Source organism: Cydia strobilella, chromosome 6, assembly GCF_947568885.1.
Source record: "Cydia strobilella chromosome 6, ilCydStro3.1, whole genome shotgun sequence".
NCBI classification, from domain to species: Eukaryota; Metazoa; Arthropoda; class Insecta; order Lepidoptera; family Tortricidae; genus Cydia; species Cydia strobilella.
Window position 1 is genome coordinate 11,902,359 of NC_086046.1, and position 27,478 is coordinate 11,929,836.

The window sequence follows — 27,478 nt, forward strand, 5'->3', positions numbered from 1 at the left end:
CAATTCGTGTCCGTATTTTCATGCCAAAGGTCGTCGTAGTATGATCGGTCCGGTTTTGCACTATTTCAGTTTCAGTAATCAGTTTGGGTTTCAGGTAAGCGAGTGATTAGCCCACTATACCCTAGCCTACTGGCGGGGCTGCCACCTTAGAGCCTGTGGGCGTGCTCGGTTTTGTTTCGGGTTTCCTCCCTAGTGAGTTTGGTTCTGTTTTGAGGCGCAGAAGATTCGCCCTGCACCCTCAGCTCAGCTGCACTTCGAGGTGGCGGCCGCGCGGCTGTGCGGTTGCAGCAGTTCCCAGGAGGGACGGCGGGGACGTGGGTGACTCGGACTGGCCAGGGTTTTGCTCAAATTCGGTGTTCCGCCACTAACACAGCAAACGGTTTCTTGGCATTTTGTAGGCAATGCTGTTCTCACATACAGCGATTCCCACCAAGACCATACCCTGGCTTCCCCCCCCCAATACTTTTTGCAGGGGTACCTAACAATTATACATATCGAATTTTAAGTAGCTTAAATATTAGCAAAAAGCTATCATACGATTTACTTAAAGATATACATAAGCGGCTATAGCAACCATGTAGAACAGAAAAATTAAAAGTAGAATAAAATTCACATTAGAAAAGTTTAAGTAATAAATAATACAACTAGCTAACATAAAAGAGAAACATATACTTAGCCTAATTCTGATTGAGTGTCAATACGTTGTGTGTGAGGTGTGTTATATTAGGATATTATCCTAATAATGTTTTCTGTGTCTAAAAAGGATAAGTTCATCATATTAACTGTTAAGAGCTTTTTTGTTTCCAAGAGACCGAGTATTCCTTAAAATTGTACAAATTAACTAAACGATCGTTGATTCGGGGGTGGAAAAAGTCTGAAAAACGATGTGCAAATGTGGTTTTGACAGCAGTCGTAGGAATTTTAAATATTCTATTTTAAATATTGTAGTTTGATGAGTTGAGAACCATTTTGTGTACTGACAGCCACCCTCAGAAGATAGAGCTTCCGAACACTAAGTACTTGAGCGTCATTGTACAAGACCTTCGTAGGATACCTAATTGATTTCTTCAAGGCTACCTTCAACACCGCTCTTTCTAATTTCAGAAGGATAGTCGAGTTTGTACCTCCCGATGCAAGGATGCAGTAATTGATTATCGATTGTCAAAGAGTTTTTAATAGGGGTAAATCAGCCGATTCTCTTAGCATCTTCATAGTGTGTATCAGCTTTCGGACCTTACCCGCCACCGCCTCTACATGCAGCCTGAAGTTTAGTTTCTATTCTCGTCTATCACGATACCGAGATACTTTATTTTGTTTGATGTTGACATATGGTCACACACAAGTTTGGGCTGAAGAAACAGTGCAGCCACGATTGTGGACTTTAAGTTTCATCTGTAGTCCCGGTGAAGAAGCCGCTGTCTTAATTAAGGCTGGCGTCCACTAGACTCGCCGAGGCGAATCGCAATAATTCGCCTCCTATATTTTCTAATGCAACTGCGTCCATTGACGGGCGCGCCGCGGCTCTTCGTCAATGGACGCAGTTGCATTAGAAAATATAGGAGGCGAAATATTGCGATTCGATTCGATTCGCCTCGGCGAGTCTAGTGGACGCCAGCCTTTATAGAAACAAAGGAATTTCGTTTTGGTTGTATTTAAAGTTAGCAGATTCTGATTTAACAAAATGACAGTAAAGACATACCATGCTTGACGTGGCTATAGACATTTTCCCAACAGCAACCGTGAAAGACGATATATCACTACCGTACAGAAAATTCACTCCTTCACAAAAGTCAGATTTAGTTATAAAATTATACCTATACTCGCCGCCTGCAACTTATAACCGCGCACGAACCGTGAATCTTTGCGCGCCGCAATTTTATGACCGAGCTGTGAGTGTCGGCACGGGGTTGTCACTTGACAAGTTTTTGTACTGATTTATTATTTTTAAGATAAATATTTAGGAATTACAAACGTTGATTCTGTAAACATATTTTTTTTATCCGGAGATAGTAAGTATGTCTGATTCTCACGGAAGTAGGTATGCCACACCAGTTTTCCTTTGAAAATATGTCGGTCAGTTCCTAATATTGTTTCTGGGTAACCAATATTTATATTTCCAAGCCATTGCGTATTTTCAATTTTGCGCGAGCGCCACGTAACACGACTATTGTGCGAGCCGAGCGGTAGCCCACTGCCATACGCCTGTCCGGGAGGCGCGCCAAATGTACCTAAACTGCGTAGTGACACCCCCCTGATTTAGGTACCTTTTGAATACATTATAAGTTTTTACGTTGCTGGACTCGTCGATCCATGAACTGAAAACAAAAACGGCCGTTTTAACTTTGGACGCATAGATTGACGAATCCAGCAACGTAAAAACTATTATATTGTATTCAAAAGGCATATAAATACAAAATACAGTACGTAGCGGCCACCCTTTTTGAATTCCTATTGTTAATTGACCGAAGCGTAGCGAAGGTCTACGGTTTGACTCGCGCATTTTGCTTTTGTTTGTCCGGATGTTCTCCTCTACAGGTCGCAATTCTCAACCGATCCTCGTGAAATTTTGTGACCAAATTCTATGACTAAATATAATTTTTTTGTCGATCCGGTTTTTGGAAATTTTTCAAAATGGCGGAGTCGTGATAGCTCGCGCCTAAACAAATAATCATATCGATATCATAACAGTATTTTCTTTTTAAGATATGTTTACAGATTAAATGTCGAAAAATGCAGAAAGTTTGTATTGCTGACTTTGGCGGTATTTAGATATTTAGTTTTTGCTCGAGAATGAGTAGCTGAATTTCGTCAGCTTAGGTAAGCACTATCATGGCGTGTTTTGCAAACATTCGCTTTTTTCGTTTGCACCGGGTGGTCCCTGGTTCGATCCCCAGTAATTTATGCTGCTACATAACTTTTTGTATTTATTTTAAATCTCGTATTGTTTTTTTTTATTTGTTTTTTATTTTTTCTATTTTGAAATTAATTGATCAAGCGCAGGCTTAGCGTATTCGTTTCATTTTTACAAGCTTTTATTTAACTAGCCCTAAAAAATATGTTTTATTTTTGTTATTTTAATTTTCTAAAGTGTTTTGAACGGCAGAGGCATACATTTAGTTAGCTTTAAGTGGTTCTCTCCTTTTTCCGAATTTCATACAATTTTATTTCGAGTTTTTCTTTTAAAATAAGTAGATTTCTTGCACCATAAACTGAGGTTTATGTAGCATAGATTCGTTTGTCTGAGCGGGTTTATGGAGCCAATTATTCAATAATATTATTGAAAAATTCAATAAAAAATTGAGAAAATATATATTACTCAACGCCTGTTTGTGTTGGTTAATAATAACTAACAAAGATGTCACTTTAACACAGGTGACCTAACTAAGTAGTACCTAATTTGTTCGACAGGTGGTGACATCGTCAGGTCGAAACGGGCCGATTTTTAGGGTTCCGTACCCAAAGGGTAAAGACCCTATTACTAAGACTCCTCTGTCCGTCTGTCTGCCACCAGGCTGTATCTAATGAACCGAAATTTTCACAAATGATGTATTTCTGTTGCCGATGCCGCTATAACAACAATTACTAAAACGTACGGAACCCTCGGTGGGCGAGTCCGACCCGCACTTGTGCGGTTTTTAGTTTCGTGCGCTTGATTTCGTGTGGCTCCCTTCAACATATCTCCACTACTAAGCATTTCAATACTTTTAGAAATTCAAAACTCAGCCAGTTATACAGGTTGGTTTGGGTCAGTGACAGTCAGCTACCAGATCCCGTGCTGCTACGCGAAAATGGTCTTAGAAAACCTTCCCTCAATTTCAAATTAATGAATTTTGGGGTTTACAGATTTTGGAAAAGAACATGCGAGAAAAAGGTCATTTTTGACAAACTTTTTTTAACGTGAAACGTAAGGTGCACGTTTTTAAAAACCCATAGAGGGGCTCGGATCGAAAACCGATATTAACGAAAAAGTGTTATGGCGCGGTGGGGGTATATTATGAATGGTTTTGGTTTTTGGTTCATCAGTGTCTCAACGAAAGTAGCCATTACTCGGAACTGCATGTGCTGCTGACATATATGGCGCTGATTCTGCGCTAGAAATGACGCATTCGGAGCTAAAATGACCCCTATTTGCAGTGTTTATTTAATAATTACTCATCAGTCCATTAACCGATTTCGATACAATTGAGTTCATTTAATAGATCTTTCTGAAATATTATAAAACTAAAATACGCGGAGCTGGAAAAGAGTTAAAATGTGGCATTTTTACAGGAATATCACGACTGCGTTTGTTTGAGGCCACCGTGTGCGAAAATGAAGGCATAAAAAGCTCAAATGCGCTCTTACCTACAGGCTTTACAATATAGGGTCGGGTAAAGCCTGATATTCAAGCGCGCAAAGCGCGCTTTTTATACATGGCTCCTGGGGCGAATTTTTATATTGTAAAGATTACATACAGGGCGCCTGCGGCGCCCTTTACACTGTAAGGTCGGGCGAAACCCGACATTCAAGCGTGCGAAGCGCGCTCTTTCACACAGGCTTCACACTGTAGGGCCGGACGAAGCCCGACATTCAAGCGCGCGAAGCGCGCTTTTACACACAGGCTTTACACTGTAGGGTCGAGCGAAGCCCGACAATCAAAAGCGCGCCTTACGTAAATGGCGCCTGCGGCGCCTTTTACACTGTAAAGATTACGTACAGGGCGCCTGCGGCGCCTTTTTCCGGTGCCTACAACCTTTTCACTGTAGGTTAGGTAAAGCCCAACATTTAAGTCTTACATACAGGGCGCCTGCTTTACGCTATGAGGTCCCTATGCGGTCTTCGCAATGACTGTTTAGATTAGCTACCCAAAATTTCTGTTCCCCAATAGCTTTTGTTCCATTCGCGTTTTTCTCCATTCTGCTTTTTAACCAGGCGTTAATTTTTTCAGTAGTTAATTTAATCACACGCGTATGTCCCAGTCGCTTTTATACCCAAAGAGTAATGTTTTCACGATAGTCACACTAAGTCGATAGATAGGTAGGTTAGGTTCGTTAGGTAGCTTCAGATGCCCGAAGGGCAAACAGCTCAGAGATAGGAGCCCCGCGTGGCGGGGCTCCGTCGGCTCAGGGTAAGAAGGGCTTGTTCTCGGAAACATTACTCTTTGGAAAAAAAAACGACTGGGACATACGCGTGTGATTAAATTAACTACTAACGCCTGGTTAAAAAGCAGAATGGGGAAAAACGCGAATGGAACAAAAGCTATTGGGGAACAAAAATTTTGTATCCCTGATACAGCCTATCGAGGAAAACTTTTCCCATACAGTTTGTACGAAAATGAAAACTTTTATTTTTCACATGCTATTTTTTATGACAATTATTTTTAAAGCGAAATTTACAAACCTACAATATATTATGCTGAAGCGATTAACATCAAAATCAAAGTGATTTCTTAAGATTTAGTTAGTGGAAACCGTTTTCTGCCGAAATGGAAATTGTATGAAAAAAGTACCTATTGTCTGATTTATATTGTCTGATTGGCGAGATAGAAAAATGTGAATAAAATTTCACGTTTTCTTCATAGTAAATGTAAAATTTTGTTACCTACTCAAAAATTTGACTCGCACGCCAACAGCACTAAGCTATCAATAGAAGCGTTTTTGTAGTTATCGGTAGAAGAATTCGCGACACTCAATTGATAATAAAATAACATACGCTTAACTTGAAAAAGAACGTTAAAATTATTTAAAAAAATTTAGCACCGTCGGGGTTTGAACCATGCCATCTCAGCTATTATCTGAATTTTTTTTCAAACAAGAGATTACGGATGCTACGAGCACATGACAATTAATGTCTGAAAATATCAGTGCCTGTCAAAGTCTCAAACAAGAATTTTAATTTAATTTTTAATCTTTTTTAACAATAAACATTCCATCCGCTATATAGGTTACTTTACATTACGAATCTACTGATCTTTTGGTGGTTAGTCGGCAGGACAGCTCTACACATCCATCATCTTAAGCTATGCTCGCGAGGTCTACAGCTCACAGAGCCACTAGTTTTAAATAATCACAATTATTTAGCAGTGGCGCTAGTGAGCACGTTGATGGGGCTCTTAATGAATTTTGTACCGAGCCTTAGGGATGGGGCGAATGGGGTTGGCAACTGTCAAAGGTTTGAGAGATGGCGCCATCATAGTTTGCCCCTTTTTCTATGAGATTTGGCTTAAAGGGCTGGCATCTAGGGCATTAAAAAAACAAAAAATTGACTCAATTCTAGGGATTAACAGGGCAAGCTATGCTGGCGCCATCTGCTAATGAGGGCTATCGTTTTTTTGCTCACCAGTTGGCGCCTCTGTTGATGGTGGTCCAAGACTAAAGAACAGCTGTCAGCCATTGAAGTGACAAGTGACATTTCGAACTTTGCGAAGACCACCATCTACACTAGCGCCCCTATCGGCGAATTCATACGCTTTACCCCTAAATATTTCGACCGGCCAACCCCATTGGCCTATGGGAAATAAAAAACAGTCTAGCAAATTAAATTCATAATTTTATTTTTATAATAAATAAAAATCAAGAAAACGCTCTTTCTGAGAATTTCCTTTATATTAAATACATCATACAAAAGATGTCAATACAAACTAAATCACTTGGTGCAAAGGCAAGCCTGTCGGTTTGTTTGCGATGCGCCGGAGCCCGTCGAGCGCCACCGCAGGCGCGAGTAACCGAGGGTAGCCTCTTATGTACCTACACGACAACAAAACAAAACAATCTAGACTTAACGACGACAAAGACACACACTTCGAGTTCCCTCGTGGAATGCATCTTTGCTTACATCCCCATTTTTAATGAAAAAATATATGTATTTGATCATGATTGTTAAAATAATGTAAATAGAGGTATGTAAAAAAAGCGTACAACACTTTAAAAGTGAAAAAAAAAAACGAGATAATTTTGGTTCGTGAAACAATAAATAAAAAATAATAAAATCGAGAACCTAACTTAATTGTGAAATAATTTACTATAACTTTACACCTAAATCATAAATGTATTGCAAGAAAAACAAGGAGCTTTGGAACCATCGAGTAATTCGGGATATAACTTATTGAATTTCAGGTGGCATTTAATCTCAATCAATAAATCTAAAAATGTGATTTATCTTTGGTTTTCTGACATGTGGTTCACGTAGTTCCATAACTCCTCATGTTCGCGACGCGGCACTGCTGGCCCCTATCCGTGATTACATTCGTAAGTACTTATATAAGTTACAGATCTAGATGAAGCGGATGTATCCTAAAAGCAATAGAGAACTTCAACCAATCGGGTACTGGGTATTTTAAGCATCACTTGTCATTCGTTTATTATGTGCTTGAAAGGAATATTGCACGTTTATCGTTTACGTTCCGCGGCATTACATATGCTCGGAACTTAACTAAAATAACCACTGAGACTTTCTAAGCAGACGGGGTTCATTATATTATGTGCTAAAATCACAGATCACAAGCAAACGTGAACATGACGCGCGATGAGAGCTAAGCGAAAGGTGATGATGAATGATAACCAACCTACACTAATTTAAGCAGTAACTTTTCTATAAGTGCTTTTACTACGCATTGGTAAATATTGTTTTATATGTATTCCTATGTCACCAGAGCAAAAATGTAATTAGTTGAATGAGATTTTCATATTCCTAGATAGAATACAAAAATCACCCACTAAAAATGTAAAATATGAATCCTTCTGGCGTCGCAGACTGTGCCTGACAGCAGAGAACTTGCTAGTGGCAGCAAGTCGCGCAGGCACTCTCGTCCTAAATCAAATGCCCGACAATCTATTATAAACTGTTCCTGTCTGTTTCGAATTCTCGTTATCACCCATGACACCTTAACGAACGTACCAAATCTTTCGTTAGTAATTAAATAAATGCTCGCTTGTCGGCATAACAACGCTTATCACAATATATAAAAATATATATCAATGAAGCCTAATCTACAACTACACATTGAAGATGCATACTGGTATGCATTTGCCACCACACGTGATTACGAGGACTTTACAGCAACCGTAATAGACACTTATTTTAAAACATTTTTTTTGTATTTTTATTTTATTTGTGCGGTAGCATATGCAAGCTGCAAATTATTCACAGCGAACCTTAACATAATAACGTATTGCAACTTTTGAAAACATGAATCGCGTCCGATAGGAGAAATGGGAGCACTGTCTCAGTGATTCCAGAATTCTTGGTAACTGGCTCGGTATGTCTTTGTACTGCACATTTAACGTACTTTCATCGGCCGCATTTCATCCCACGGAATCATACCACTAAGATTAATTAGAATATTTAATTTAGTATGTAATGCGATCAGCGCTCAAGACGTTATCAAGCTAAAGTTAATACTTTGTCATTTCATAAAAATATTTTATCTCCTTTGTAAAAAAAAGCAACCCTCAACGCTTCGGATCTGATTATATAGAAAGTAATACTTTTTGCAGGGGTACCTAACAATTATACATATCGAATTTTAAGTAGCTTAAATATTAGCAAAAAGCTATACCGTCTAAGTCCATGTGCACTGACATTATTAATTAGATCGCCCGAAACATTTAAGCTTAAGAGAACTACGATATTTCTTTTTTTTTTGTTGCAGCTTAAATTAGGCTTTTATTAAACACGTATTTTTATTATAATGGATATAATGCTCGAGAATGATTTTCGCCGTAAGTTAGGTACACCTATAAAGTTCCATTTAAATTCTCTAAGATGTGATGCGGTTAGCTCTTCAACTTTCATCTGAAACAAACATTTAAACATTTATCTATTATTCAAAAGCCTCTGTTGTCTTTTGAAATACAATTAATTCAATAAAACCCAGGTAGAGGGACCACGATTTAGTCGATCGATTTCATTTCGATCGAATTCAAACAAATTAATTTGTCTTGTATTAGAATCGAATTCGGGTTGATACTTAAGTAACTCAAGTTACCATTAATTTAGTAAAACTGAATAGCTGCCACAAATAACATTAAGGCCGGGCCGTAGCAGGATAAGGGCAGAAACAATGCCCAGTCACCTTTATACGGAACTTACATTATACAAAAAAATAGTACATTATTGTCGAGGCTCGGAAGTAGCTACTTGCTGGCTGAGGATTTGTTTTAAACGGACGACCTTGGGAGTCCGTTTAATTGAATCCGAAGCCAGCAAGTAGCCTTCCAGCCGAGTCATATATAGTGCTTTTCTCAAAAATGGCGCAATAAACGCAAATATAATAGGAATATTTTACAGAAGTAACATTGTTGTGTATATATTTTCACACAAAAAAGTAAAAAGATTTGCTTTGCCGCCGTTTTATTTTTTTAATTAAAAATGGAAGTGTATTTTTTTGCTGAAAATACGCCAACCTATTTGAGACACCTAAATAGTCGCGGTACCAACATTATAATAATAAGTACTGATCATCTGTTTGGCTGTTTAATGGACCTATGCCTTCATTTGATATGGCCACTTCAACTTTTAAAAAGTTTGAAACTCGACAAATAATGGAATTTGTATGCAACATTGCAGTCCCGAAATCGAGACTGCAATGTTTTTAACTTTTTAATTTTTTGACTGACCATAAACTACGCACTTCGCGACCTACTTTTTAACCGGCAACGTCGACTTTGCCGTCCATTTTTGAGAAAAAACAATTACATTGGGAATCAAAAAACATGTTTTATTTTCATTGTTAACATATGTCAGGGAGTGGGAGTGCGTCACGTGTCGGTGTCGCAGTGGATAGTATTACTGACCCCGGCCGCCCACGACGATGGACTTGCGCTTGATGTCGGGCGCGGGCGCGTGCGCGTGCGCGTGCGCAGGCCGCCCGGCGCCGGGCGCGCCGCCCGCCAGGTGCCCGCCGCCGGCGCGGATCGGCTTCGCTGAAATATAAACGCCCAACTTACTTATACACGTCCCTCCAATCTAAGACGCCATTCTACTAACTTTTTTCATTATTCGTCACTATTTGTGGTTTTGGAAAGAAAAAAAAATTAAGTTCTTTAAATAAGGCAGCTTCCGAGTGACGACGCAGGTCCTCCCAGACGACCTTATAAATATTTAATGATTCATTCAGGCGATAAAACGTCCTATGCCTGGAAAAGGATTAAATAGCCATAGGTACTTATGATAAGATACGTACCGATTTGCGCCTGTGGGCCTCTTCGGGCGAGATTCTTGGCACGAACGGCCTCTTTGATCCTGTCCACTTCGAATTGGTACCTCTTGCGATCTCGCATAGCGCCCTCCTTTGCTTCCTACAAGTAAACGCGCAAATAGTAAGCTCAGTGAATCTAGTCATCTAAACGTTAAAACTAATCCGTAGAACTTACAATAAATTGATCTTCTTTTACTATGCACTTTAAAAAAATGACATTAGATAGATATTAATGATGTTGACGCTCGCAATACACACTTTATGATCATTGGGATAAGGTAGAAAATCAAGTGTATAGATTAACTGGAACCGTAAAATTGACCCTGCATTTAAAGTCCCACTTTTAGAAGTAGTTGGAATTTTCCATAAACCATACTATTTCCCCTCCAGGACATGACACGCCAAGCCTAATGTGGTTGTCAGTGTAACAGTTGTACCTTGAGCGCGGTCTCGAGCGCCTTGACGCGCTCCATGGTGGCGCGCAGCCGCTTCTCCAGCTTGGGCAGCTCGCAGCGCAGGTCGGCGTTGTCGCGCACCAGCTGCTTGTGCACCTTCGTCAGCTGCTCCAGGTTGTTCTCCAGGAACGAGATCTTCTGCTTCTGGGCCAGGGAACCGCCCTCCTCCTCGGCGCCTTCCTCAGAGTTTATCGATTTCTTTATTCTCGCCTGCAAGTTTATGCCAATGGTTAGACTACGAGGTAACAAACTTTCCCTTTACATGTATAATTTTTAGCGAGGCCCTTGAATATGGAGATAACCTACGAGTAGCTCTAGAGCCGGTTTCCGATGCCCTCGAGACAACGCACAGAAACACCTGGTTTAGTTAATATTTAATAGACCGCGAGCCAGGAACAGATTTCCATGACCAATCACCTCCTGGGCGATAACTCGTATAGTGGTTAACGACTATGTATGATGAACCCTCGTGGACGTCAGCTGCCGCTCCGTTGGTGGGTTAAGGAATGGCAGCAAATAAAGTCTATAATAAAAATTTAGTCATCGCCTCCCGCTTGATACTTTGTCAGATGATAGTTTAGATGCTATTGTGAATAAACAAAATCGTCAGCCGATTGTATCGCTGTGGAAAGACTGTCAGCTGGTCACATGAACATGTAAAAAAGAATTTTTTTTTCAGTCATTGGCGGTGGAAAGAATGTCACCTGGGCCGTGTTGCATAATAAACTACAACTAATGTTACAAGTGGAACTCCTTTTCTAATTCCACTAAATAGAAAAGGAGTTCCGCTTGTAATACTTTATTGTTTTTATGCAAAACGGCCCTGGTGGCCTGAACATGTAAAAAATAAGCGCTAATCGGCCGACTATTTTTTAATTATGATAGCATCTAAACTATCATCTGACAAAGTATCAGCCGGGAGGCGATGACTGACGATATATGCTCCTGGCCCGCGGTTCACTTTTAGTTCAGTTATGAAAATGTCAGTGTTATTTCCTTTTCTTGATTTATCTCTTTTTACTTTATTAATTTACTTTGTTCATTATTAAATTGATAGTGAAAAGTAACTTGCCTGCAAGTCCTGTACGAATAGCTTGCGCAGGTTGTGCAAGGTCTGCAGCTCCTTAGCGACCGTGTCCTCCAGGCCCTTGAGATCGGCCCGCGCCTGCTCACGCCTCTCCACGCTTTGACTGCACCGAAACAAAAACCATCACTTAATAAATAAATACAAACAAAAAATAAACCAAAGTGTCATTGCCGAGTTTACCTGCGAACAGATGCGATTGAGTTGTCATGTCACTTGGCACGACCCATACATATACATCGTCCCCTGCTGTAAGGCCGTTTCGGATCGCCAGCTCCCGGCGGAATGAATATGAATGGGATACGTGCGGAATAAAATGACAACTCAAAATTTTATAAAAAGCAGAAGGCGTTGCGACAAGACTGCACTACGTCTACTTCAGACTTACGCTACTGCGACTGAAAATGTGCGCCTTAGGGTGGTGGAATACCAACCTTAGAAATTAACGGCTGCGATTAGGTGAGATGATATCGTGAATAGTCGCCGAAGGCAAGAAGCGCACACTTTTAATCGTAGTACTATACAGCCGGGGTCGGATATGCTTACATTATTTTGAAAGATCATATCATGAGTTTAAGAAATGTAAACATTTTGGACCTTAACTGTACATTGACTAACAATTAGCACCCTAAAGAATGTTTAGTAGTAACTACACGTTACAAGACTAATCAAGAAATTCCTCATTAAACATTTTTATCTCAAGTTTTCTAGATCAAGTCTTGACCAACCTTATGGAGCTTTGTGCAAATAGAAAATTAGAAAGTAGACTAGATATTATGAAAATACATACATCTATTTCTATTCACACAAGACTACATGACCGGAAATAGAGGCGGCAATCACTCTTCGGCATTTCGAGTGCACATAGACTAGAGGGAGTGACGTGGACACAGGGACAATGTTCTGTTAAATGCAATATAATACTGATAGTGGTAATGGCAATGATCAAATGTCTCAAGCATGCGTGATCACAGGACATGACGGAGCAACATGACAATGATATAATTAAAATAAAAAATGCAAATGATATGTCGATAAAATGCCAACATTGGAATGTCCTAAAATGGTTCTAAAAGCTTATATAATGTATTGCCGTTATTACTTAATGGTTCCATATGACCTAAGTAGCGTCTTATTGCATCGTATTTCATACTAGAATAACGAATTGATATAATGTATACAACTAGGTAATAAATAATCCTATTTCTATCTTATGTGAACCATACTATATCTAAAAATGTTGATGGTTTACAGTTGTCATATATAAAAATATTTGTTAAAAATATGCGCGCCTTCTCTATACAAACATTTAAACTATTTACAATTATTTACACGTTAATAAGTTTAACGTCATAACGTTTTTTGTAGAAACAAATATTTTGAAATTTTGTGACTAACTTTGCACCCTTAAGTAGAAATTTGAGACCAAAATAACGGCACTGTTCAATGTGATCTATTCAACGATTTCCGAACGTTGGATATACTAGTTACTAGACAACTAATAACAAGGCAGTGTTAAAGTAACACGAAAACACACCAACATTTTCAATTTACCTACCCAAAATGGATCCGGCGTTAAAACTACTTCATTAACAAGTAGGTATTTGAACTGAACATTATCACGTACGAGTAACGACCAACTTTTATTAAACTAAAATGCACATCACACTATCAAACATGCTACAAAGTCAAGAACTACGAATACACGTCGAATGCGTACATACAACACGTATTTATCTTACAAATAGACAATGTAAATATTCTCTTCTTAGAAGTAGTTTGTGGCTAGTGAATTAATTAAATGCTTTATCGACTAGCATCACAACTCTCGGAAGCGAAGCATAAAAATGTATAAAAAATAAGGTATATATTAAATTCCAAAATAAGTAACAGTTCATCCAGAGTGGTGTTATAAATAAGAGTAATTTTCACTCCTGGCTGATATTATCGACGAGAAAAAGTTACGTTTACAAATCGATTATTGGTTAGGTCATACGTAATATAAGCCAGCTGAAAAGCATTAATTTAATACTTTCAAGACAAACCATGGATCTCCACACATAGTTTGGAACCCTGGGTTTTGGTCAACCAAGGAATGAAAAGGCACTGCAACTAATATTGTCCTAAGTGTACAGAGATCCATGCAGAATATCAGAGACAGCCGGGTAAGCTTAAATCAAAACAACTATTTGAGGGTAGCGATGGGTGAGGAGGATCATGGTCACGGATATAAGTAGATGCAGCTGGAGGGGGTGAATGTTGCAGGAGTGGCGGGTGAAGGATTTGGGGAGTGCCGAGAGCGACTTTTCCTCCGTCGCCGCGGCCTTCTCGAGGCGCATAGCGTATCCGAAAGCTAGCTTCTCCTTCTTGGGGGATAGCATGTAATCCCTGAAGGGGTCGAACTCGTCTTTGAACACCATCTGCTGGTTCGCGTGCTCTTTGGCCGCCTTGTCGAGGTGGCGGCGCGGGGACACTAACATGAGCTCCTTGAGTTTGGCCGACTTGTCCGCCTCCTCGCGCTTCAGCTTGTCGTAGTCGTCCTGCAGCTGCTGCCGCGCCAGCGTCAGCTCCTGGTACGTGCTGCAACAACACAAAAGAGAACCTTTATTCACTGCTCATTATTACTCGCGTAATCAATCGTAACAATAAGAGTCTGTCGTTGTCAAGGTTAAGGTAACACCTGTTCACATATTTATATAAAAGTTCAATGTGGTTTGCGACTGGATTATGTCATTGGAAATAATGAGCACGCGTCTACATGAACTCCAGGAAATTAGTCACTAAAATTTGGCGGATATAATTAATATGGGATTTCTACCAGTTAGACCTTAGTTTTTAAAGTTAAAATAATGGTTAATAAGTAACAGAAGAGTTATTATGATCAGAAGAAATATGAGCAGGTAAACGTGTGGTATGCTTCCATATCAGTGCACTAGGCCGTACAATCCAAACACCTGTAAAATGGTCTAACTGTTGTAAATAATAAACATGATGCAAAATTTGCACAATATCTTTTAGACACTTCATAACTACCGGGAGATTCATATAGGAGAATGTGATCGGCAATCGGCAGTCACAGTAGATCATTGTCACCTGACACTGTAAATTTGCGGGTAGGCAAGTAACGATGGCAATGGCACATAGCGTCATCATTAATTCGTTAGTGAATCGTTATAGTGAGTGAAGGTGATGTAACCGGTGGTTCAGTATAGTCTAACCCGTTCGTATAAAAATATCGTAAATCGATGTACAGGTTAGCCGTTTGGCACACGCATACTAGAGGTCGAAACAATTTTTTTGACCCGCAGCTGCCCAAGCGAAATTTTTTTAGGAGCTGCGGGTCAATAAATTTGTTCGACCTGTATGCGTGTGCCAAACGGCTAACCTGTACATTGATTTGCGGTATTCCTTTGAAATTGGGATCGAGCGGCTTCCGCTAGTAGTCAGTACTCACTCCTTGAGGTCCTGGTGGTTGCGCTGCACGGTGGCGAGCTCGTCGCGCAGCGAGGACAGCTGCGTGGCGTGCGCGGCGCGCAGCTGCTCGAGCTGCGCCTCCAGCGCGCCGCGCACCTGCGTGTCCGCGCGCTGCTCCGCCGCCGCCGCCGACACGCGCTCCGCCGCCTGCGTACACATACCACATCCACATACACATACACATACCGACCACAGTACGACTAATCGACGTCACGCAACAGAGATCTATTAAACTTCACATACAATCAAATTTAGCGAACGCTTTAACGGTGACAGACGGTTTGGTTGGTGCAACCGAACCTTACTCGAAGGCCTGAATACATTCCAACTTATCCTAATATCCCACATACATATGACTTATGGTCACCCTAATTAGAAAGAGATGCAACCGCCCACTTTGACTTCTCATGTGGACACACTTTTTGGCCTGTGTACTCCATCCGGTTTATTAAAATCTAAATCCGTGTGCCATACATTTTGCGGTAACTCTGATTGTCAAAAATTGACGTTTGACAATCCAGTGACCGCAAAACATATGGCGCAGTACAGCGCCATCTGTTCTGGATGTCAAACTAAGGGGTAGCGTCGAGTTTTTCTCGGTACCGTCAAAATCGACTTTTCAACACCATGGATTATTGTGAGGAGCAAGCAATTATATAAACCATTATATACATGGCAATTCAAACGTGATAAAACCACAGTACATTATCCACTTCTCCATATTTCTTAGTATAGAAAAACAAAAGCGATGCAGAGTTGCAGAACGTAAATATATCATCAGAGTTTCAACGAAATAACATCAGATTGTAATACCAACAAAATTCGTCGTTCAATTTAAGCGTTGCGTGCTAAATTTGGCAGGAGTCCATTAGTTACAAATGATTAATCACACTAGTGTTAGCGGATCCATTACTTAACGGTTGCACCACAAAAACTCCTTCCTGGACATCAAACATCAATTAATAATTGCTTTGATTTCACGCATGTCCTGTCGCGCCGTTTTTTACGTTGTAATACCCACTAACTACAGCGTAAATGCATTTTATTTCGATGTTAAATCGCATTCCACTATTATTCAATTTTTTTCTTTACCTGTACGGTCCGCGAGGACTTGTAAGTTCTTGGGGTTATTCCCACTAGTTACCACTAAGTTGTTATCAGTGGTAACAACTGAATATTTTTTTTCTCACCTTTTACCACTGGGAACCTACTCCTATTACTTATCCCTTTGGTGGTAAATAGTCGGAATAACCCGTTCCTTGCGGCATTGGATTCAAACATATTGTACAGTACATATGGTGCTACTTTCTCGCACTAGAGCGTAGAAGAGCACTTTTCGTGCATATGTCGAAAGTTTAAAGGTTATGTACTTTGTACGATACTATTAACGTTGTACGATACACGTGCGAATAGGTAATTTGCCACTCGTTTCGAATTTCCTCTTTTCCGCACTTGTATCGTAAATAACTATTTTAATACAGTTGCTCAAAAAGTGCTACTTTACGTAGCTGTTTAGCATGCGGAAAGTTGGTTTTCGCGAATTAGTGCTTTTTACTTTTCCATTTTTTTTTAAATGTATACTTGTTCCAATTCCTGACTACTTATTGATGAGTGTTAATATTAGTTACCTTTAAATCGTCATCAACATAAAAACCTATTGTTAATGTAATAATGCGAAAAATATACATATTTCATATTTAATTACTTACCTCTTCATCATTATAACACGTTTATTTTTTTTATATTGAATATTGAAAACCCGTTCTTAATAAGTTGTCTGAATGGAACGTAATAGCTATGGAAGGTAGAGGTAGGAATAGCTGCCGAAACGCCTGTCAAAGAAGAGGCGTTTTTTCTTACTGCAAGCATGTTTTATTTTCCAAATTTTACTTGTTGTTTTTCTTATTTTTTCGCAACTGTATTAAAAAACGTCAAATGTCATTCTTTCCGCACTAATGACATATTTTCCGCACTAGCATCGAAATGTACTAATCCCAATTTATTTATAGATCTCGGTGAGGGTTGCACATTACGCAGTCTTTCGGGATTTCCAAAGTTTTTGACTCGAGGGCCACAGCCATGCCTTCGCTTCATCATTGCACGCCGGATTTTATGGAATTCGGCAATTGACTCGGCCGTAGTTTGGTCTCGTCACGAGCAGTCTATGTTACCTGCAAGCGAGCACACTCCTCGCGCAGCGCGTCCGCGGCCTCCTCCAGCTGCCGCTTCTTGTTCTCGGCCTCGCGCATGGACTCGGCGAGCGTCGCGCAGCGCGCCTCGTGCTGCGAGATGAGCAGTCTGTATGTTACCTGCAAGCGAGCACACTCCTCGCGCAGCGCGTCCGCGGCCTCCTCCAGCTGCCGCTTCTTGTTCTCGGCCTCGCGCATGGACTCGGCGAGCGACGCGCAGCGCGCCTCGTGCTGCGAGATGAGCAGTCTGCATTCTCCCAGCGAACGCTCGTACTCCTCGATCTGAAACACGAGGTTAACGGAGATGTTTTTGACTGGTTTTTTGAATTTAAAACTACCGGCGTTACTCTTGTATGCCTACCCCCAATTTCTTATTGCATTTTATTTCCATTGTTTAATATTGAAGCGTTATTAGAAATAAACACTCTGTGTACTTATACAACAACAGACTATATAATATTATGGGTCATGTCCTAAGATACATCTCGCCGATCTACGCGTCTGTAAAAACACTAAAATTCTCGGGTACGGAACCCTAAAAAAATTATGGGGATTTAAAAAAATTAGAAAGCAACATTAATTTGCGATGACAGATTTAAAAACCAATTCAACTCAAGATCAAAATCATAGCATCTCATCCAAAGTTAGACTTCAAATGCAAACAAAGGTGATGACATAACGCCTATCAGACCGACCGTAACCATTAAGTTACATAAGGTAAATTAAGAATTACGAGCACTTTCTAAGTATGTATTCTAAAGTATGGCCTTCATTCAAATGAATATTTCCTATCGCCGCAACGGTAACTAGGTCACACAACGTAACACAGAGTAATTACTTTTTGATTGGCGTCGATGTTTGCGGTATCTGACGAGAGGCAGAGTGGTCCGCTATTTTTGCCTTAGCTTATTCTACAGGTTAGATATCAGCATCTATAACAGAACAATTTATTAAACTTGCCTTCTGATTGGCGTCAATATTGGCTGTTTCCAGCGAGTGGCACCGCTGCACAATGTTCTTGGCTTTGCTCTTCATCTTGCTTATGTGGAGCCTGGCCACGGTGAACTAATCCTCCAGCTTACCTTTTGATTGGCGTCAATGTTTGCAGTCCCCAGCGAGTAGCACCGCTGTACAGTATTTTTGACTTTACTCTCCATCTTGCTTATGTGGAGCCTGGCCACAGTGGTGAACTCCTCCCCGGGCTTACCTTCTGATTAGCGTCAATATTGGCCGTCTCCAGCGAGTGGCACCGCTGCACAATGTTCTTGACCTCGCTCTTCATCTTGCTGATGTGCAGGCGCGCCACGGTGAACTCCTCCTCGAGCTTGCCCACGGTGTCGACGTTGAGCTTGAAGTCGAGCTCGGAGCCGCCGACGGCCGCGCCGATCTCGGCGAGGTCGCGGAGCAGGTTGGAGAGCAGTTCGGCGATGCGTTTGCGCTGGTGGGCGGACATGTCGCGGAGCTGCTGAAGTTCGGCCGTCGCGGAGGCTAACGCCGTCTGTTCACAAATTACAATATATTAGACATAGGTACATATTTTCAGTGGACCTAACAAGATATACATGTATTGCAACTTAAATATAAACTTAATCTTATTAAACCCCTCGAGTCTCAGCCAAAAGTCAAAAAGACTAGATAAGTCAAAAAACTAGGTGCAAGGGTATTTGATTTGCCATACATTTTAATAGTTTTGAATCATTCACGGTTAGTTTGACTAGGCGTATATAGTTGTATCGACCGGGATATGGACCGTGATTACCTTTTGTATTGTTTTCGAGCTCCCGATATTTCGACGCAGTTACATTCTTTCACGGGTAACTGAAGATAGCGGGCGGGTGTCAAAGTTGTGTAGACCGCGCTCGGTCTACCCTCATTCCTGCGCGTCGGCTGCGTTCGCTTTCAACGTTACCACCCCCCGATATAGGTCTAGTGTCATATATTTTGTATGAAATCACGTGTGCGATATAGCGTCCGCGGGACTCGAAGGGGTTAAAAGCAAATTAATTAATAGCAATCAATACTGATATGGTCCACTAAAATTAGATGGTAATAATCTAATCAGTTGATCTATCAAAGTTAATGACTATTGTATAGCATAATCAAACCAGCAGTAAACATCTGTTTGGTCACACTCGTTAAAGTTTACATGTAGCATGAAAATACGTAAGGATGTGACTCATTTCTTAGTCAGGCATACTTATCTATCAGGACAATTTGTTTGAAGAGCCTTTAAAACTTGAAAACATTGTATACTGGTGGTGTATTGTCATATGTATGTGTGTGTATTGTTCCTGTTAGGTTCTTGTCAGAATAGTTGTAGATATCTTCAACATTTAGATATTTTAGATAACGACCATATGTTACCTGCTTGGCCTGCAACTCCTCGGACATCTGGTCGCACTCGCGGCTCTTGCTGTCCACCTCCTGCGACTTCTGGTCGTAGTTGACGGCCAGCTCCTCGAGCGCCTGCAGCACCTCCTTAACCTCCTCCTTGGCGGCCTCGTTCTCTTGCTGGATGCGGTTCATGTCACCCTGCAGGGATTCGTAGTCGCGCCTGAAATGCAACATTTGGTTAATTCTTTGGTCTTTCAATTTAAAGGTGTAAAAGACTATCTATCAAACAATGCACATCAAAAAATATACAAACATACAAAACATAACATATATTTGAAAAAACCTAAAATTTCCATCACTAAATCGTCGCCTCATCATCATCCTAAAGGTTTTTTGAGTCACCATATCTTCTACAGCAGAAGGACTTGTCCTGCTGGTAAAAACCCTAGGAATGCCTTATCAACTGAAGAAAAGTGTAGAACAGAGGTTACCAATATATTGATTTAAACTAACACGATTTTCACTCATTATTTTAAACTAACACGGGACTTAACCGCGTAAAAACTTATGTTTATTTATGGCCTGACGTTTCGAACGTGACGTTACGTTCGTTGTCACAGGCAGACCACCAGGCACCAGGCAGGCAGGTGATGGTTGGGAGGTTACCAACTTAATTGCACAAATTTTATGGTGACACAATTTTTTTTAAATCTAAATTGGTATCCTCTGTTGAGTACGATAACTACAACACAACACACCTTGTGCAAGCAATGAGCTCCTCCTGCTCCATCATCTGGTCCTTGAGCTTCTCGACCAGCTGCGACTGCTGGTTGATCTCCTCGTCCTTGTCGTCCAGCTGCTGGTAGAGGGCTTCCAGCTTGCCCTGCATGGCCGCATCTTCCACAGCACTTGAAACGGCTACTGGTACCGGCTACAAATGATCAACTCTGTTTTAACTCGGACATAATGAAAAAGAGGGATGTGTTAATTTTTTTTATTCAAGATTTAACACATTTCTGGCACTAACATTAATGATCTTCTGTATGCAAGAAGAACATAAAACGAGTTAAATTCTTGTTGAATTTCAATTTGAATCCTTTAAATTTATAGCAATTTAGTGTGTATGTAATTTAGTCACAATATTTAAGTTTGAAAGTATGGGTCAGGAAGGAAATTACTTTTATTACTAAAACTGGAAAACATTTACAAACGAGAATAATTTTGCCAACAGTACAATAAAATAATGCATTCCTAAGAAACAATGGCAATAGCTGTGACCGTCAACCGCACTGACGTAACAATCCTGGAACGAATCTTATTTTCCTGTGAACATTAGATCATTGCTCCAGCGCACAAGTAGCAAACAAAACCCGTATAAGTGAAGTCCCTGATTACTAATAATTGTCACGGACGTCGAGGTCACATTAAGCTGGTTAGCCTAAAACCTATTCCAGTCCAGAACATGAGTCACAGTTATAAACGGTCACTTACCGGCGCCGGAGGTTTGTCCTCGATGAATGACGTCACGGGCGTGACGGCCTCGAGCTCCTGCAGGTTCACCTGCTCCTCGGGTCGCACCGTCTCACCTGAGCGCCAGCGGGCCAGCTCCGCCTCTAACTTTTCAACCTGCCGAAGGACGTGTAAATGAAAACATTTTTATTCCCAATTTTAGAAACAAATTTTGATTAAAAATAAATTTATTATAAGTATTTATTTATTTAGTAAATTTTTCTCATAGAAAACGGCCTCATTTACTTTTAAAGAAAAAGTAATTTTAATGACTATTTAGTTAATAAAAATTAAATTAGTTCATAATATTATGATCCTAAACTAAAATAACGGTTAAATTGAGTTAATAATATTAAGCCATTGTTACCGACTTTTTCGAGTGCATAGGGCCCTTGGGTTTGAGCTGCTAAATTCATGCGTTTAAATGCGATTATTGCCTCGCTAGATATACAGAAGATTAACCATTCCAAAACGAAAGTAATGGTGATAGACCGAGCCAATCTACTTCCCATCACCGATGCACTCAGAAAATATGAAAAAGTAAGTGAGTTTGTGTATCTCGGGTCGCTGATAACCTGTGACGGTGGCTGCGATGGCGAAATACGCCGTAGATCTGGTATAGCCAAAAGTGCTATGGCGAACCTCGACAAGATCTGGAGGAACAGAAGCATTCGTCGTTCAACCAAGGTGCGTCTGACTCGATCTCTGGTATTCTCGATTTTCGTATACGGTGCCGAGACGTGGAGTTTGAAAAGTCGCGACAGGGCAAAAATCGACGCTTTTGAGATGTGGTGTTGGCGAAGACTCTTACGCATACCCTGGACGGCTATGAGAACCAATAAGTCCATCCTAGAGGAGCTGAAAATCACCACGCGGCTCTCTACAATATGTCAAGAACGCGCACTCAGCTTTTTTGGACATATCATGCGGTCTAAGAAGCATGACCTAGAAAGGCAGATTATCTTGGGTCAAATGGATGGCAAGCGCGGGCGAGGAAAAGCACCCACGAGATGGTCTGATGGTGTGAAGAGGGTGGTTGGCGGCAACATGCAGTGCGTGACTCATGTGGCTTATGACCGCACACTATGGAGACGGAGCATACATGGTCGCGATCCTCAGCAATGAGGGACCGAGGAAGAAGAAGAAGAAGATATACAGCAATTAACAAATACATTTCTTGATTGCTATTAATACGTACATGCACGATGTATCTACTACCGGTAATACTGTATGACCTTAAATCATTTTACGGTTTAGACTCACTTGTTTTAGTCACTCGCTTGTTTAGGAGACCTAGGCTCTCCGAAACATGTCGCGCGAGTGACTAAAACAAGTGAGTCTAAACCGTAAAATGATTTAATGTTAGTATGTCTCACAACAGTTTAAATTCGATTACTGTATGACCTCGTAATTTTAAATCAATCGTAATAATCCATTGTGTTTTTAATTTAACTCTACTACCTAGAGACTAATGTAAATCTTGTACTTAAAGACTAAAATGAAAGTAAAGAATTGTTATTATTGGCTCACAGACTAAAATATGTTGAACGCGTGAAATATACAACAACAATTACAGAATTGTTTTTAAACAAAACAACTAACCTTGCCCTTCAGCCTAGCCACCTTCTCTTTCTCTCTCTCGTAACGTCGTTTCCATTCCTCGGCAGTAAGCTCCTCATTAACACAGACCACGTTCTTCACAGTCTTGGCCCTGAAATTTACAAACGTGGTAATCAGTCCGTCTATGATTAGGTCAGACGCTAATTGCATCGGTTTAAGAACAGAACAAAGCTCAATATGAATTTCATAATGATAATGACTTTGTTTTCGCATCAATCAAGTCAATGCTAAAAAAGATTACCTTTTGCCGAAATCAAGTGTACTCTTGGTTTCACTCTCGTTGAAAGAAGCTGGTGAACAGCAAATAACAATGGTTGTCCTTGCATTACCACCAAGTGACTCTTGTAAGATACGCGTGAGTTTAGAGTCTCTGTATGGGATGTGCGATTTGTTTCCGTCTGCGAGCGCTGAGATGACGTTACCCAATGCAGACAGTGATTTGTTGATGTTCTTAGCTTCATCAAGTACCGTACCTTCAGCACCAGTCTTAGATACCTACACAAGTAATTCGAAAATTACACTCATAGTCATAAAAAACACTAAGCCATTTCATGGAAAATGTACACACGAAGAGACCAATAATTACCTTTTCAGAACCAGCCAAATCTACAAGGTATAGTTTCCCAGAAAGTTTTTTCTGATTTTCTAAGTTTTCCTGCTTTACATTAATGAGGAAGACAGAATGAGATCTAGATGAATGTTCATTCATGTCTGAAAAAAAGAAAACACATTAGTCAATAGTTACACATTTTAAACAATGCTTATTTTATTTACATAGGTAATACGCATGTAATGCACTTACTTGTTACAGCAATGTGTCGATTTGACTTCCCTTCCTCTATAACTTCAAACACTTCTTCGGGGCTTGACACAAACCTTTCTGTAGCACCTTTTACAAATGGAACTCTATTTTTGTCTTCATGAACACTGAGGTTAACCTTTGACACTAAAAATAAAATAAAAATTAGAATGTTTTATTGAACTTCATGTTAGAAAATAAATCCAGTAAATATAGATTATTTTTACCATCTAATAAATCCCGAATCTTGTCCATATAAATTTCAAAATATGAAACTTTTATATGGAATTCCAAGTTTTCCTCCATTGCATAGATGTGGTTGAATATGTCATTGACTATCCGTGGAATAATACCCTGTTTCCCTGGATCTCCTGCAAAGTTATTCATACATTTATATTAATATTTAATATCAACCCTTCAATATAGCATCTGAAATACAGAAACACATAACTGTTGCTTTTTTTTATATTTGATGTACCCACCTATGACACCTTCCATGGTATGTGTTTTTCCAGAACTAGTCTGTCCATAAGCAAATATAGTGCCATTGTAACCAGCCAGTACATCAGAGACGATACTTTTGGCAGCTTCATTGTAGACCTTCTCCTGAGTCGCATTTGGCTTAAATACTTTGTCAAACAAGTATACTTTACCCTAAAAAATATGACAATTTGAGAATATTGCATAGATACAGTTTTAAGCTACCACTTAAGTACAGCTGCTTGCTTTTCATTTAAAAAAAATATTACCAAGTACGGTAATAAAATATTTTTATTATTAACCCTTAAATGCATGATTTAAGGGTTAACACAAAATACTAAATTTTAAATTTATTAAATTTAGTATTTTAGGCCTTTGCCCAGCAGTGGGACACTAAATTAGGCTAGTAAAATAAAATAAAATATATATGTTAATATTTGTAATATATTAATGCTTTGTATACATTTGGCAACAATATGCATTTAAGGGTTATGAAGTGTAACACTCTTATGGTAGATGTTGCTAGGGTCCCCTAGACCCATATAGTGGGAAGATTCTCTGTCTATGGATGAGGTCTTGGTGGCTTAGTTGGCAGACGCTGGAGTATTGATCCAGAGGCAGTGAGCTCAAGTCTCACCCAAGGCAGTAAATGTATTCTAAGCTTAAAAGCAGGGCTCGGAACCGGTATTTTTTAAAAACCCCGAAATAGCCCAATATTTTGAATTTTTTTATGCTCATTACGTAGGACTGAATCATGTATTTAGTAAACAATTTTGCATTATTAAAACGTCCCATTCAAAATGAAATTATAAACAAAAGAACGTAATAATACCGGTATTTTTGTATGGAGCAAATACCGGTTTCCGACCCCTGCTTAAAAGCATTGTTCGCAGACGTTTCTGCTTGTTAAAAATTAATTAAGTATAGTAATTATTATGCAATTAACAGCAAACTATTCCAGGTGATAAAAAAATAATTTAATGTTTACAGGAGGAATTCAATAAGTATGGGATAGTACATATTGTATTAGTCATATTACACACTACAGATGGTAGATGTATTTTCATAAATTGCATGTTTTTGTTTTAAGTGAGGTTTAGACCAGCGAGAACTTGCATGCAATTTACGTTACATTGCTGACTACTAAGGTAAACTGCATTCAAAATGTTTATCAGATACCGCAATGTAATGAAAATTGCATGCAAGTTCTTGCTAGTCTAAACCTCGCTTTACAAGAAAACTTTTGTATATACTTTTTAGTAAGTAATGCAGAATATTATGTAGTAACTAATTTTTAATATTTTTTGTATGTTAATTGGAGATCTCATTTCCATTCCAATTTTATGCCTATCCAAAAGGAAATGGGTTATTTTTGTTCTTAGATGCTAAAAAATTATAAAAAATTTAAAGCACTGAAGAGATAAAATGACATCTATCTGGCTGTTTGCCATATTGGGCTCAAATGAGTTCAATGAAACTAGGTAACACATTTTATTTGATACTCAAATGTGACACTTCCCAACTTTATAATACACCACTTCTAAGGCACAGAAAAATTATCAGATATTTTTTTTCATGTGATAGCAATCTAGTAATACACTGTATCACATACCTAGAGATAACAGTTAATAATAAAGCCCAAAATATATACAATTTAGGATTATTTCCACTAGTTACCACTAAGTTGTTACCAGTGGTAACTAGTGGGATTTTTTTTCCCAGTACTTTTTTATTTAATTTTTTTATCTGATTTGAACTTCAGCCTGACTTTACTTTTATTGTATCTTGAGTTATAATAGTAGTTTGTGTCCCAAGGGAGCAAAATGACATATTTATGGCGATCACACCACATTGAATCCTAAACGAAGCAAAGGATTCTAAAGTAGTATCCTGAGCATAGTGGGATTCAAGTGTGCTACACCCAAGATGCAAATAATTTTGCTACCATGTGACACATACTGCTTTTCACATCACCTATGAGGTAATTATGATGTTTAAAAATATTATTTAAGCTAAAAAAAATATGTGCAAAACTGGAAAAATTGTGTCCTAGAACAGAAAAGTGTTGCTTTGATGGTTTTTTTTTGAATTGGTGATGTGAAAAGACATTTTAATACCTAGTTTGTTTAAAAAAACTTTGTAGATGTCTAATTATTTTTTGAATGTTGAAACTGTTGAAAGTAATCTACTGTTTCATTTATGTGACATATTTGCTTCAAGATTATTTAACTCTGACTTCCTTAAATTCAGTTTCATTCATACCTACCCAACAATAAGTATTTTTAAAAATCCGGACCGTTTTAATTAGGTATCTCTCACTATGGATAATTAAGAATAAAGTAGGGTACACCTACTTTACAAAAAGATGTTATTTTGTATTGAAAATAATTCTTACTGAAAATATTGTAATAGTAAACACAAATAGTAAAATTGAATAAACAGTAACTAATTCTGGTGTTATCTTTAAGTCTATCATAAAAATAAACAAAGTAAAATAGTGATACAATTCACATTATTCAAAAAATATTCGAGGTCAAGGTCGGAAGATATTTGTATTGATTTTTTAACAAAACAAAGACGTTCCTGCATTAGAAGTTTCGATTTCAGCCGAATTCTTTAAAATTTTGTGATGGTAATCATAACCACCGAAGCGGAATGAAAAAGAAAGGCCATTTCGTAGCATGTGAACGAGTCGTAATGTATTAGTCATCATGATCTAATTTAGGGCGATGATACAAAAATCAGTACAAAACACACAGAATGCTCACTTACCCCTATGGAAATGCAATTGTCATCAGTTCCTGAAGGGAATTTCACTATAAATTTGGAACCAGCTTTTTCCTCGGAGTCATTCAATGGTCGAAATCGGCACACCACTCTTATGCTGTCTTCAGCAGCAATCTCTCGATCAGCTGCCATGTTTTATAAAAATAAAATATCTTATACTAAACACCGTCTATTTAATTAAAAATAAAACGTTTTTGGAACTTAAAACCGTGCATGAAGAACTACAAAGGTAAAATTTGTCACTAGAAAATCTTCATGACAGCAAGACCAAAATGTCGGCCATGTTCTTTTCGAAGAAAGGCTCGAAATTTGTTATTGGTTAAAAAAAAAATTACCAACATAAGCAAAAAAATCGATGAATAGCCAACACACAGGAAATATTTAAGTGTCTGTTACACGAACACTGAAAAATCAGCGCAGTTTTGTTTTCGATATATTATTATATAGGTATATCATAAATATGTAAAACAGAATAAGAGCTTTACCAACTGCTTTATTACAGTAGAAGTAGACAGGTAAACTGTGAAAATAAATAATAAAAAAAACAGAACAGATGTTCGTTATGACTTT

At 39.1% G+C, this 27,478-nt stretch overlaps 1 protein-coding gene across 1 annotated transcript; it reads right to left on the reverse strand.

Moving 5' to 3' along the window:
* Positions 1-6,510: 6,510 nt before the first annotated feature.
* LOC134742138 (kinesin heavy chain) lies at positions 6,511-27,213 on the reverse strand. Its single transcript, XM_063675102.1, has 19 exons — positions 26,894-27,213; positions 24,124-24,295; positions 23,869-24,012; positions 23,645-23,788; positions 23,429-23,553; positions 23,084-23,337; positions 22,825-22,933; positions 21,205-21,339; positions 20,472-20,644; positions 19,744-19,933; positions 18,587-18,877; positions 17,362-17,661; positions 15,171-15,337; positions 14,195-14,296; positions 11,705-11,822; positions 10,615-10,842; positions 10,163-10,277; positions 9,774-9,902; positions 6,511-8,772 (listed from the first exon to the last, which is right to left on the reverse strand). The coding sequence occupies exons 1-19, from the start codon at positions 27,038-27,040 to the stop codon at positions 8,762-8,764; spliced, it is 3,054 nt and encodes a 1,017-aa protein (XP_063531172.1). The 5' UTR covers positions 27,041-27,213; the 3' UTR covers positions 6,511-8,761.
* Between the last annotated feature and the right edge of the window lie 265 nt (positions 27,214-27,478).

Coding starts and splice junctions, on each gene's coding strand:
- LOC134742138 (XM_063675102.1), bottom strand. CDS start 27,040: ATGGCAGCTGATCGAGAGATTGCTGCTGAAGACAGCATAAGAGTGGTG. Junction 15,338..17,361: donor AGGAGTGTGCTCGCTTGCAG/GTAACATAGACT, acceptor ATGTGTACGCAG/GCGGCGGAGCGCGTGTCGGC. Junction 14,297..15,170: donor AACCACCAGGACCTCAAGGA/GTGAGTACTGAC, acceptor GTGTTGTTGCAG/CACGTACCAGGAGCTGACGC.